This window comes from Nanorana parkeri, unplaced genomic scaffold, assembly GCF_000935625.1.
Source record: "Nanorana parkeri isolate BGI_ZX_2015 unplaced genomic scaffold, ASM93562v1 scaffold1309, whole genome shotgun sequence".
Taxonomy (NCBI): Eukaryota; Metazoa; Chordata; class Amphibia; order Anura; family Dicroglossidae; genus Nanorana; species Nanorana parkeri.
In genome coordinates, this window is record NW_017307577.1 from 74113 (window position 1) to 86377 (window position 12265).

Genomic DNA, 12265 nt, shown 5'->3' on the forward strand with positions numbered 1-12265 from the left:
CCCAGCGCTGTAAAAAAAATCTGAATTAAAAAAAAAAAAAAAAAATGTTAATCTACAAAGGCCTTGTGCAGTACCCCAATCCATTATAACAACCACTAACGGATATAATTCTGCATGCTTGTTATAGCCTCCAACAAGAATTGCTATTGGCAACGATCCTGTCATAGGCTCCCAGATGTCATTGTACATATTAGCAGGATGTACAACATTTTACATGTTGCATTTGCATTCAATGCCCATTATTTCTAGCACCGTACCATTTGTAATGTAATAAAATCAAGCTACCTGTATTGCCATAAGTTTTATAAAACTGAACCCTCAAGTGTCTAGTTGTCTCATGCCCATTCAATATCTGAATAATTTAGGGCACTTTCAGAGTACACTACCAGTCAAACGTTTTAGTACACCCCCATTTTTCCAGTTTTTATTCAAATGTAAGCATTTCAAGGTCAGTGAATAACCTGAAATGGTACCATGTATATTTCAGAGTTATACAAAAAAGCCTTTTTTCAGGGAAGTAGTAATGGGTTAACAACTCACAGTTTTTATGCAGCAATGTAAGTAAATTAAGCCTTGAAAGCTTATGCTAACAATTCCTACAGGTGTCACAACTTTTATGGATTACTCACAAGCCCTCTGTCTGTATAAAAGCAGTGTTGGAACAGACTATTACTCCACCCTCTGAACATCCCTGGCAGTATGATTATTTTATTTTTATCTTCCTTTTTTGTTCCATCTGGTTTTTTAAAAACTTTTAAAATTCCCGCTGGTTCCGCCCCCCTGCGACGCAGACGCTCGCAAGGGACGGAACCCGGAAGACGGATGCCGGCATCGGCCGGAGGACACAGCGGGGATCGCGGACAAGGTAAGAGACGCTACGCTGTAATCAGAGGCGTAACTAGTGACCCCAGGGCCCCGGTGCAAGAATCCACGACGGCCCCCCCACCCCCCAAGAGGAAAAAAATTAAGGTACATTTTTTAAAAAAAAAAAATAGACAAAAAAAAAAAAACTGATATTAGGGGTTACCGGGATAGTAATAATCCTGGTAATCAGCGGTTACTAGGGGCCCCGCAGAGGCGGCTCTAGAGTTTGTAAGTAAGGCTTCCTTAGGCAAAACTCCAATGTGAGGCCCCACTTACACCCATAATGAAATTTTTTTTATTGAACTGCGATAAGTGATGGTAGAGCGAGGCGGATGTCCAGCGAAGGGGCCCAGGGCCAATGCATGGATTTTACAGCCTGCACAGGTCAAAACTCCCACCACAAACCCCCCCACCTTCCCAGCACCCTAAGCTTTTTGCTAGATCCAGCCCTGGTCCCCTTTCACCCGGGAGGTGAGCTGATTAGGGTTGCCACCTTTTCTTAAAGCAAAACCCCAACGCTCTAGCAGTGTGTAGCATTTTATTTTTTTTGCAGAATATACAGGCAAGAGCGAAGTGAAAGAGCAAGCACAGAGAGACAGCCAGGAGGGAGAGCGAGCAAAGAGAGACAGCCAGGAGGGAGAGCAAGCAAAGAGAGGGACTGTCTATGGTAAGTTCTGCAGGGTCTCAGGTGGGCTGGTCGGGGGGGGGGGCCCTTTCCTTGCAGCTCCTTACAGCACCGGACCGTCAGCGACCTCTTCCTTCACTGGACCGGCGGTACTGGGCCCCAGCCCCGGCGTCCTCCACCTCCTCCCCTGTCAGTGCCCGCCCGGCGGTAGTTCCATCGTCCTGTTCTCTGCCACTGCAAGATGGAGTGGAGTCCCAGCAGGGCAATGTGGAGTGCAGCCTCGGCGTGAGAGCGCGGGAGTTCCCTCTGCTCTGTGTGTCGGCTCTCTCTCTCCCCCTACTGCTCTCGCTGCTGGGCTGGAGACGGAGCCGTGTCTCAGTGAAGTGCCGGCCGGGGGGAGCACTCTGAACCCGCAGTCAGATGCACATTTCCCCGTACAACGCGCCCTCGGCGCGCCATTCATGCTGACCTCTCTTGTACATTAGGTAAGTTAGGCGGCTGCAGCTAACTTACCTAATTCAAGAGCCGCCTCTGGGGCTCGTCCTCCTGTCCTGGGCCCCCTCTAAGTGGCGGAACTCCAGGACGCGGTCGCAGCTGCGACCTTTGCGACCCTGGTAGTTCCGCCACTGGCTGTAATCCTGAGTGTGGCTCGGGGTTACCGCTTATGGTACTAAACATTAACCCCGAGCCACACTCTGGAATACCGCCAAGGAGGTTAAGCAATATTTGGACAGTATTGTACAGCAGGAAGTAGTATATTGCTATGAAAATGACAAGAAAAAGGCAATTAAAAAGGAAAACAGAAAAACCATTATAACCCTTAAAAGTGTAGGTCTTTCCTTTAGAGAAATTGCAAAGAAAGCCCTGGCGTCAGTGAGTACAGTTTCCTTCACCATCAAAAGGCGCTTGGAAACTCACAGAAAGAGGTCTGGCAGACCCAAAGCCACAACAGAATCATAAGACAAGTTTCTTGAGAGTCAACAGCTTGTGTGACAGGCGGCTCACAGGAGAACAGCTTCATACACAGCTTAACAGTGATCGAAGTAAGCAAGTTTCAGTTTATTTTCAACTATGCAGTGAAGACTTTAAGCTGCAGGTTTGACAGGTTGAGTGGCAGCAAGAAAGCCATTGCTAGAATGGCAAAATAAGATAAAAAAGAGGCTTGCCTGGACCATGAAGCGCCACCAATGGACTACTGAAGACTGGAAGGTCTGATGGACAAGATGAATCAAAATTTGAGATCTTCAGTTCATCACACATTGTTTTTGTACGCCGTCGAGTTGGCGAAAGGATGGTTCCTCGGTGTGACACCAACTGTCAAACATGGAGGAGGAAGCGTGATGGTCTGGGACTCTTTTGCTGGATCTAGAGTCAGCAATTTGCACAGAGCAAGTGGCACCCTGAACCAAGACTACTACCACAGCATTTTTCAGCACCATGTAATACACTCTGGTGTATGCCTAGTTGGTCAGGGGTTCATCCTACAGCAAGATAATGACCCAAAACATACCTTTAGGTTGTGTCAGAACTACCTTGGAACAAAAAAAAACAAATCATGGAATGGTCAGCACAGTCTCAAGACAAACCCCATCGAGCTGGTATGGGACGAACTGGACAGAAGAGTGAAAGGAAAGCAACCTACAAGTGCAACACATTTGTGGAAACTTCAACAGCGTTGGGAAGAACTTTCCCAACAATATTTGATTTACGTTGTAGAAAAAATGCCACAAGTGTGTTCGGCTGTTATACCTGAAAAAGGTAGATACTTTGATTAGAAAAAAATTTAGATTGCATTTTGTTAAAAGAAAATGATTCCATGATTTTGGATGTGCAATTGTTTATTTGTTCTATTCTTTATTTTCAGATTACATTGAGACATGAAACTGCATAAATTTCAATAAAAACTGGAAAAAATGGGATGTTCTAAAACCTTTGCCTAGGAGTATATATGTATTAGTGCCAAGTTTCTTTTACACCTGACACAGAGTCTTTTCAACCCTACTATTCAGGATAAAGAGTTGAGTGACTTGCCAAGTAGGGGATACAGATACTTCAGGCACAACATATAAATAACAGGATATCTGACCGTTCTGCATTTGACAGTGATTTCACATCCATTTTCCAACCCCTCCTACTTGACAGAGAAATACTCTGCACACTGTGATAAGTCAGAGTTTAATAGGGTGTAGAAATAGGGTTTTGTTTACACTCTGTAGTGACCATGTGTAGGGTGTCAACATTTGTCCATTTATAGTACATGGCATGGCACAGTTGTAAATACTGCAGTTTTCCACATTATCCCATATTCTTCCTGTAAGCTTTAAAATAACTTAAGAACTTGCTCATTATAAAGTTGGTGAATAACGATTACACCATGCCTCACAGCCTTCTAGTTTCTGGGGCCCAGGATATTTGTAATTATCCTATGAAGTTGAGAAATTAGTGTAACCCTCATAGTGCATAAGTCGTTTCAATACTGTCCTGACTGATATGATCTTGCATGTATCAAATAAGAGAAATCAGGCATAGAGCCAATGTGCCCAGCCTCAAGATTTAATACTTGAGACACCCTCTATATGGAGTTTCTTCAATGGGTCAATAAAGTCTAAAGATGCCCACCCTACCACATGTTTAATTTGTGATGAAATAAAAAAGAATTTAGCATTGTGAACAGATAGTCCCCCCGAGTCTTTTGGGTATTGTAGGAATTCAAGGTTAAAGTGATATTAAAGTAAAAAATGTTTTAACCACTTCAAGACCAGGTGTTTAGACCCGGGCCAGGCCATTTTTCAGTGTTCAGTGCTGCAGTACTTTGACTGACGTTTATTCCGTCATGCAACGCTGTACTGAAATGAATTTTATACCATTTTTTGGGGACAGATAGAGCTTTATTTTGGTGGTATTTAAACACCACTGGGGGTTTTATTTTTTATTATAATTAGGAAAAATTACAGAAAATTTTGGAAAAAAATTTGTTTTTTTTACATTAAGTTAGGAAACATTTATTATTACCCAGTTTTTTGGTAAAATATAAAAGATCGGGTCACGTCGGGTAGCCTGATGAAGGGGACCCTGTGCGGCCCCGAAAGCGCTTCATTCCTTTCGAGTGAATAAAATACGCCCACTCAGATCTAGAGAGCTAGGCAGTTAAGCTATTTTAGATGCTGATTAAATAACTTACAATGGCCATGACCCAACTGTGATGCATTTTCCTCCCGATCCTGTTCACTTAGCTCTACGTGCAGTACGATTTGCCTGTCCCTGAACCTGTTATTTACTACTTACTATATCCACTCTTGATTACAAAATGTGCTTCATACACCTTTAATGGAATGTGCTACTTCTATTGATTCAATGTATGCCTGGTGCTTATATGCTGGATGCTGAACAGGAGATATCCAGAGCTATGCAAGACCCTTTTCAAATGCCTTTTAGTCCACCATTCAACCTACCCTGTAATGGTTAGGCATATAATTTCGCAGTAACCTATTTTAATAGGAATGAAGTCTAATTGCCATTCCTCCCCAGTCATGCCAACGGAAGACTCGTTTTCACATGAACTCCCCTTTGCTCTCCATCACATATGCACATTACTACACAATTTCTTAGAATTCTTGTGTGTGCCCCCATGTTCTGCTGAATTTCAACTTAATTTACTTTTTTTTAATGCTTAAAAGTACATGCTTATGTACACATGTGTACAAGATAAAAACTCAAGTGCGCAGCAATCAACTAGAAGAGCTTCTAACAAAACCTTACGTGCCTGCTTGTGCTTGTTATCTTACTGCAGTGATATTGTACAAACTCCACTGGAAGCCACTAATCAACTTTCACACACCATGTTGCGGTGAGAGGATTAAATTGTACTCCAAATCTTAATACTGTTGAGTTCTCCCTATGCTGCTACTCCTATTCGAGGCAGGTGCATCCTGGAAGGGTCTCCAGGAGCAACAACCTCCTCTGGGCACTTATGACAACTCCCCTCCACCAGGATTTCCCAAAACTCTTTGGGACAGTAAAGGAACCTGTTGCTACAGTGTCAGATGACAATTTCCTTGATCCCCATCTGGCTCCTTAACCCTGTTTATCACCTTTTGTTTGAATACCTTGTTTTTCACATGTTGAGCCAAGATGTTTATGCTAGTATCGTAGAAATTCAGATGTTATTTCTTTTAACATCTCAACACTAACCACACAAATCTCTTGCTTGGGTCCCAATCTCTATAGGAACATCACCTATGCTCTCTCCTTGACTTACGACAAAAGCTGTTGCAGCTCATAGACCATAGAATCCACTGTAGAAGCTTTTACCCTAACACACAAGGCAATAAAAGTGACACATTTTTAGCATGCTTGCTTCGTGCTAAAACAGCCTCCAGTGCCATAGACAACCATAGTACCAGACAGGGATGTCCCTTGTCCCCCTTGATTTTTGTAATTCCTTTGAACCATTCTTATGCATGGTGCCAGCCATCAACGATATCCACAGCATCCTAATACCATCTTAAGAAATCAAAGTCTCTGCATTTGCTGATGATCTATTGTTCCATCTCACCCAACCGCTTCCATCACAAGCTAAACCTCCAAAGGTCATTCAAAGAATTCCACTCCCTTTCTAACCTACTTGCTAAAATACATTATGGCAAATTGTTCGCTATGAACATCTCCCTTCCATCTACTAAAACAGGTAACTGCAAATGAACCTTCCCCTTTAACCCCTTCATGACTGAGGCCCTTTTTTCATTTTTTGCACCCATGTTATATTCCACATAACCTGCGCTTCTATATGACCTTAAAGACCGTTACTAACTTAACTTTCTCCTTGGACAACCACCCTTTTTTCCTATTTGCAGGAATAGGACAGGGCTCATTTTTCTTGGCTGAACAGGACGGCCATCTCAAAGATGAATACTATGCCCAGACATTTCTATTTGTTCCAGACTATACCCATCCTCCTCCCCAGACAATTTTTTAACTTCAATCTAAATGCTATTCTGGACCTTTCTACCCTAGGCTGCAAAGTATGGGGAAAAAGGATCGGTGTAACGATCAGACCCCACAGGTCTGTAGGGTGGAGGATCACAGCTGCAGAGATAGCAATAGTAATAGTAATGGTAATAATCAATCAGCAATCTTGAGCTAAAGTTAGGTTGCGGTTTTATTAAAGGGAGCAATTCGTGGTTTGTTGGGGTGAAAGAAGGCAACCGTCAATGCTTGGATGCAATGGATAACATTCCACACTGTTAATCTGCAGGCATATGTGAGGTAACAGTCTGTAAGACAGGGTACTTGCTATTTCAGTGGAGAGGGTTGACTGGAGCGACGTTGGTGCCCTCCTGTGGTTCCTGAGAGGAATTGCAGTCCAGGCTTTAATTGTGTAATCCTAATGCTGGGTATGGAGAGCTGCAGATGGAGCCGAGTTTGAGAGGAGAGGCAGGAGATCACTTGTGGCTGTGAGGATGGCGGTTTTGGTGGGGCTCTGACCGGCCCAATAATGGCAGTGAGGTTCAGTGCTAGGCGACGGGGAACTTGCCTGGCGTCTTCACACCTGCTAGAACGCCAGACAAGTGTCTCCGTCGGCTTTAACTAGGGAGAGGGGGAGGAGTCTCGTGACGTCACAAAGCTCCGACGGCAATACGAGCCGTGCTGAGAGAAGGATCAGGTGAGTCAGTTACAATCGGCCTGTACTACATGGCTGCAACACAACATTTAAATTAAGTGCCACAGCCTGCTCCTAAAGGCTAGAACACAGTCAAAGGGACTATAACACAGCTAGATAGATAGATAGAATCTTAGGGGGGAAAAAACAAAGGAAAGAGGAATCCTTCTCTCACCAGAGAGAAGATATCCATAACCTAAAAAGTAAGGCTTGATGAGAGGAGAGTCTTTTTCAATACATCATCAAATAAACGGTGTGTATTAACACAACAAAAATATAACAGCATGTTTTGCTCCTACTCACCGAGGGGTGTCAGCATAAATGAGTCATTTCAAACAAAAGGGGAACTAAATTCTTCCCCTTCGCATGGGCTGCGGTGGGACCAGGGGGATAGTACAAGATGAGGACCCAAATGACCTGTGTACTTCTATTCAAGGATCACATCCAAAAGTTAGTGCCATAGATACCAGAGTGGGAGATTATGGGAAAGACACATCTGGGAAACCCTGTCGCGTATCTATGGTGCTAACTTGTGGATGTGATCCTCGAACAGAGGTACATAGGTCATTTGGGTCCTCGTCTTGTACTATCCCTGTGGTATTGATTGTGATGTATTCAAAAAGACTCTTAGACAATGAACTAACCTCTTGTTCACAATAGATGAGTTACCTCCGGTCCCATCAGCAAAACGCATTGGATACAAAACGCATGCCACAGCGTAGAGACTGTAAATAAGATTTAAATAAATGGATATTGTTGATACAATTCACTTAACTACTGGATATAGTTGATGGAAATGTAATTCATGAATTGTGAACGTGGCTGCGGGAGGGTTACTTACTGAGTGGACTATTTTTGGATTCTTTTTCCATGTTTTGTCATATTAATGATTTTTAATGTCTTATTTGTAAAAATAAAACTACGTTGTTTTAAACATATACCTTCTAGCGCCTCTTGAAACCCCTATTATAAATTATGACTAAATAAGCTTTGAAAATGAAATGACAGTTGGAAGCCGATAGGTTGCCAAGAGCAACTGCTCCAGATTTTGTCTGCTCCAGTTTTAATCAATTCCCCTCAATGTATACAAAGTACATAAAAAATGAAAACTTACTGTTTTTTTATTCTCAAGATATGGTTGCATATCAGTTCCTGCAAAAATGATAGTAATTTGCTTGAGCTCTCATTCAGAGAAAGGTTCTGAAATATAAAATATTAAAATGTATGTCAGGGCAAAATAACCCCAGCAATACATCTCTGCAATACATGCACATTCCCATGTATTATACATTTAAAGTGGAAGTACCAAAAAAAGCCTACTGATTGGCCAAAAATGCACCCAAGCTTCTAAGTCCTATTGTGGGCCAACAACACACAGCATTTTTGAGGAAAACCCATCTGGTATATTTTGCTAAACCACTTCTGCTCTCGGATCTCAACAACAAAGGCTCATCATTCAGAAGTCCAAGATAACAATTAGGAGGGTTCTTTGAAATAACACCACAAGTGTGCAGAGGACACAGGACAGCTCTGAATTTCTGACAAAATCATCAGGGTTTTTAGACCAAAAGGGAGCCAATAAGAAGTAAATTGTTAGGGTTTACATAAGCTCTTTGCTCACTTGGGAAGATTGTTAATAAGGTTACTAAAGCTTAAAGGAGAACTATGAGATGAGTGATTTCCACTCACCTCATAGTTCTAAGCCGACCTGTGACAATGAGACTGTCACAGGTCGGCTCAGTAGATCGGGAGGTGAGGGAACACATACCGGGTTCCCTCACCTCTCGATCCTGTCACGGCTCTCTGCCGTGACAGGGGGAGGGGCTGGATTCCCCTCTCCCCGCTCCGATCTGCCAGCGCTGACTGGCGGAACGGACGGGGGAGGGGGCGGGTACAGCTGGCTCTGCCTCTAGATAGGCAGAGCCAGCTGTCACTCACGCAGCTGGGCGGATCCCGTCATCTACGTCGGGATCCGCTCCAGGTGCGGCGTCTCAGTATACCGCGAGCTGTAGCTCGCGGTATACTGAGCTTAGGGTAACGGGAGGACGCTAGTTTGTGTCCTCCCGTTACCCTAAGGAGAACTATGGGGAAAAACACTGACCCCATAGTTCTCCTTTAAAAATGAAATCTTAATGAATTACACACATATATATTTATCTATAATATAAGGATCAGCAGTACCAGCATTCAAGCTTGGTTTTTCATGTGTTTCCAAAATGAAAAGTTTAAATACTAGTGATACAAATTTTTAGGCTAATAGCTCATGCAACTGTCTGTTAATTAAATAAGAACTACAACTCCAGGAATTAAACTTAACCCTTGCAGTGTGTGTGTGTGTGGGGGGGGGACAAGATCAAGCACATACATACACATCTCTGAATTAAATCTCTGAATTGGATTCAGGTTGGCTTTACAATAAACTTTGAAAAACAAAGTAACTGCTCATCAAGAAGATACTGACTACACAATATTTAGTGACAATTCACAAAATCCGAAGTGAGTAAGGTAAAACTTTTATTAAGAATATTAATTTAGAGTTGAGTGATCCTAAAGTATGTATTCTCATACTTTTAATACATTGAGACATTTTTCACTCAATAATGGTTTTAATTACCAATAATATAACTAAATTATTTGGAAAATCTTTACTGTTAAGAATAGTAATCAGGCCAAGTCCAAGCTGGAGTAACAACTGTTACAAACACACTAGAAATCATTTTCCTCCTAAATGTCAATGCTGTTCTGCCATACTACCGGTGGAAATCTTCTTCCGCTCCATGTATGCTTCATGTCGCAACTTACACAAGGCTACCTCACTTCACTCCTGGCAGCTTAATGGAGATGTGAGGGAGCAAAGTGTAAGCCTATGTGTGCTGCTGGGAGAGGGAAGTAAGGAGAATCTACGGCTCTGCCCTACATGGGCAAAACACAGGCTCACTTTAAGTCCCGCCTATTAAAACTCTTTAAGCCAGAAGTGCAAAAGAAGGTGTATAAAAAAGAAACAAAAACAAAAACCAGTAACAGCTTCCCAAGAGCAACCAATTAGGTTTTGTCAAAAAACAACTCCTACATAATAACACATTGCAATTTTTTGCTGCAAAATAAAATATAATAAATGCAATGGTTCAGATTCTATAAGAACACCTCAATACCAAATACTTTTTCCCTAAATGTGAAACCACGGTTAATAGGGGCAGAAAAAGAAGAAAAAGACGCAGCCTTGGCATCCTCCTAACAACGCGCCCCAGCCACCTCACTTTACTCCCAACCCCCCCTCCTGCCTTCTGCTCCCCACCAACCTTTCCCTTCCAAGCTACCTCACCCCCAACAGCCTACCTGCAACGACTGCACATCGTTTTCAACAACCTGCTTTTGTAATGGTTTTGTTTTATTTTAAAAATGTAACACATTTGTAAGAATATGGTTATTATCTACAACGTTTCTGTTCCGTAAGCAAGTAAGCATATAATTAGAGCTGCTGCTAATACTAACAAGCAAGCAAAATGCTTTCTTGTATTAAAAGGGTATAGACTCCAGAGATAGTGACATAATCCTGCCCCTGTACAAAGCATTAGTAAGACCTCATCTGGAATATGCAGTTCAGTTTTGGGCACCAGTTCACAAAAAGGATGTTGTGGAACTGGAGAAAGTGCAGAGAAGGGTAACTAGACTCATAAGAGGCATGGAGGAGCTCAGCTATGAGGAAAGATTAGCTGGCCTGAATTTGTTCTCTGGAGAAGAGGCGATTACGGAGGGACATGATCACCATGTATACATACATAAATGGTCCACATAGTGAGCTTGGTGCCAAATTATTTACTTTAAGGTCACTGCAAAGGACAATGGTGCACTTTTTGCATCTGGAGGAAAAGAGGTTTAACCTTTGCATACGGAAAGGATTCTTCACAGTTAGAACAGACTCCCCCAGGAGCTAGTTCTAGCTAACCCAGTTAATGGTTTTAAATAAAATCTGGATGTATTCCTAAATGCACAGAATATTATTGGATATTGAGTTCTTATAGTTATATTAACCATCAGAGATTGTTGATCCAGGGAATATCCGACTGCCTTATGGGACCAGGAAGGAATTTGTTTCCCCTCTTGGAGCAAATTGAACCATGCTTTATAGGTTTTTTTGCCTTCCTCTGGATCAACGGTGGGTAATTGTGGGCATAGAGTTCTGTTTAGGCTTTTCTTCTTTTTTTTTCTTCAAATCTCTATAGGTTGAACTCTATGGACATGTCTCTTTTTACAACCTGACTATGTAACAAAAAAAAAAGGATTCACCCTTATTTGTTATTATAAAGATGAAACAAGAGTCTGACTGGTTACTGTGTTCAACAACAATTAGGACCCATTCATACTGAGGAAATATGGTAGCGTGTGTTACCACAACACAAAATCAGCAGTGTGCTGCTCTTCATTTTTAATGGCATCATGACCATTTCTTCTTGTATTAAGATTTGCTGCCGGCCCATTTAAAACAAATTAACTGCCTTACTGTCTGCACCTCAAAGCACAATGTGTTATTGCAATGCATAGTAGAAATGGGCCCTAAATGTGAAAACATTTTCTATTCTCCAATTTTCATAAATTAGCTTCCATTGTATCTGTACCTGTTCCACAATGATGTTGTTCTGCACCAAATTTCTCTCTTGAAGGTGTGACAAAAAACTTTTCATAGTAGGCATAAAATCAATGAAGGTAGACACCTGAAAAAAAGAGGTTCATGATGAACAATTATTTATGATTAACTACATCATGCATGTGATATTTTGGTAGGGAGCAGCCCTTTGCCAAAACTATACAGCACAGTAGTTACCAGAACTTGAGTACCTTATACATTTCCATAGTATTTTATTTTTATTACTGATATTCTAGGCACACCACTTTGAGAAAAAGACAATGGGGGACATTTATCAATTTTTTTTAATCATCAGTGCATTTTAAGCAGTAGCATCCATAATCTCTAGTGCATAGAGCAACAGATTTTTTATTCTAGTTTATGTTTCATTCCTAAATGTTGCAAGATCACATAAAAAAAAGGTGCATAACAAATAAAACTTTGCGGCTAGATAGCATGGCATTTTTGTCTTTGTGCCTAAAAATGTTGTCAC

The 12265-nt window shown here is 41.8% G+C and overlaps 1 protein-coding gene across 1 annotated transcript in view; it reads right to left on the reverse strand.

Moving 5' to 3' along the window:
- Positions 1–12265, reverse strand: part of TERT (telomerase reverse transcriptase) — a 127147-nt gene that overhangs the window by 43026 nt on the left and 71856 nt on the right. The window contains exons 8-9 of the mRNA XM_018569233.1: positions 11765–11860; positions 8263–8348 (exon numbers count right to left, since the gene is read on the reverse strand). Of these exons, the coding sequence (XP_018424735.1) occupies positions 8263–8348; positions 11765–11860 (182 nt within the window). The remainder of the gene's footprint in view (positions 1–8262; positions 8349–11764; positions 11861–12265) is intronic.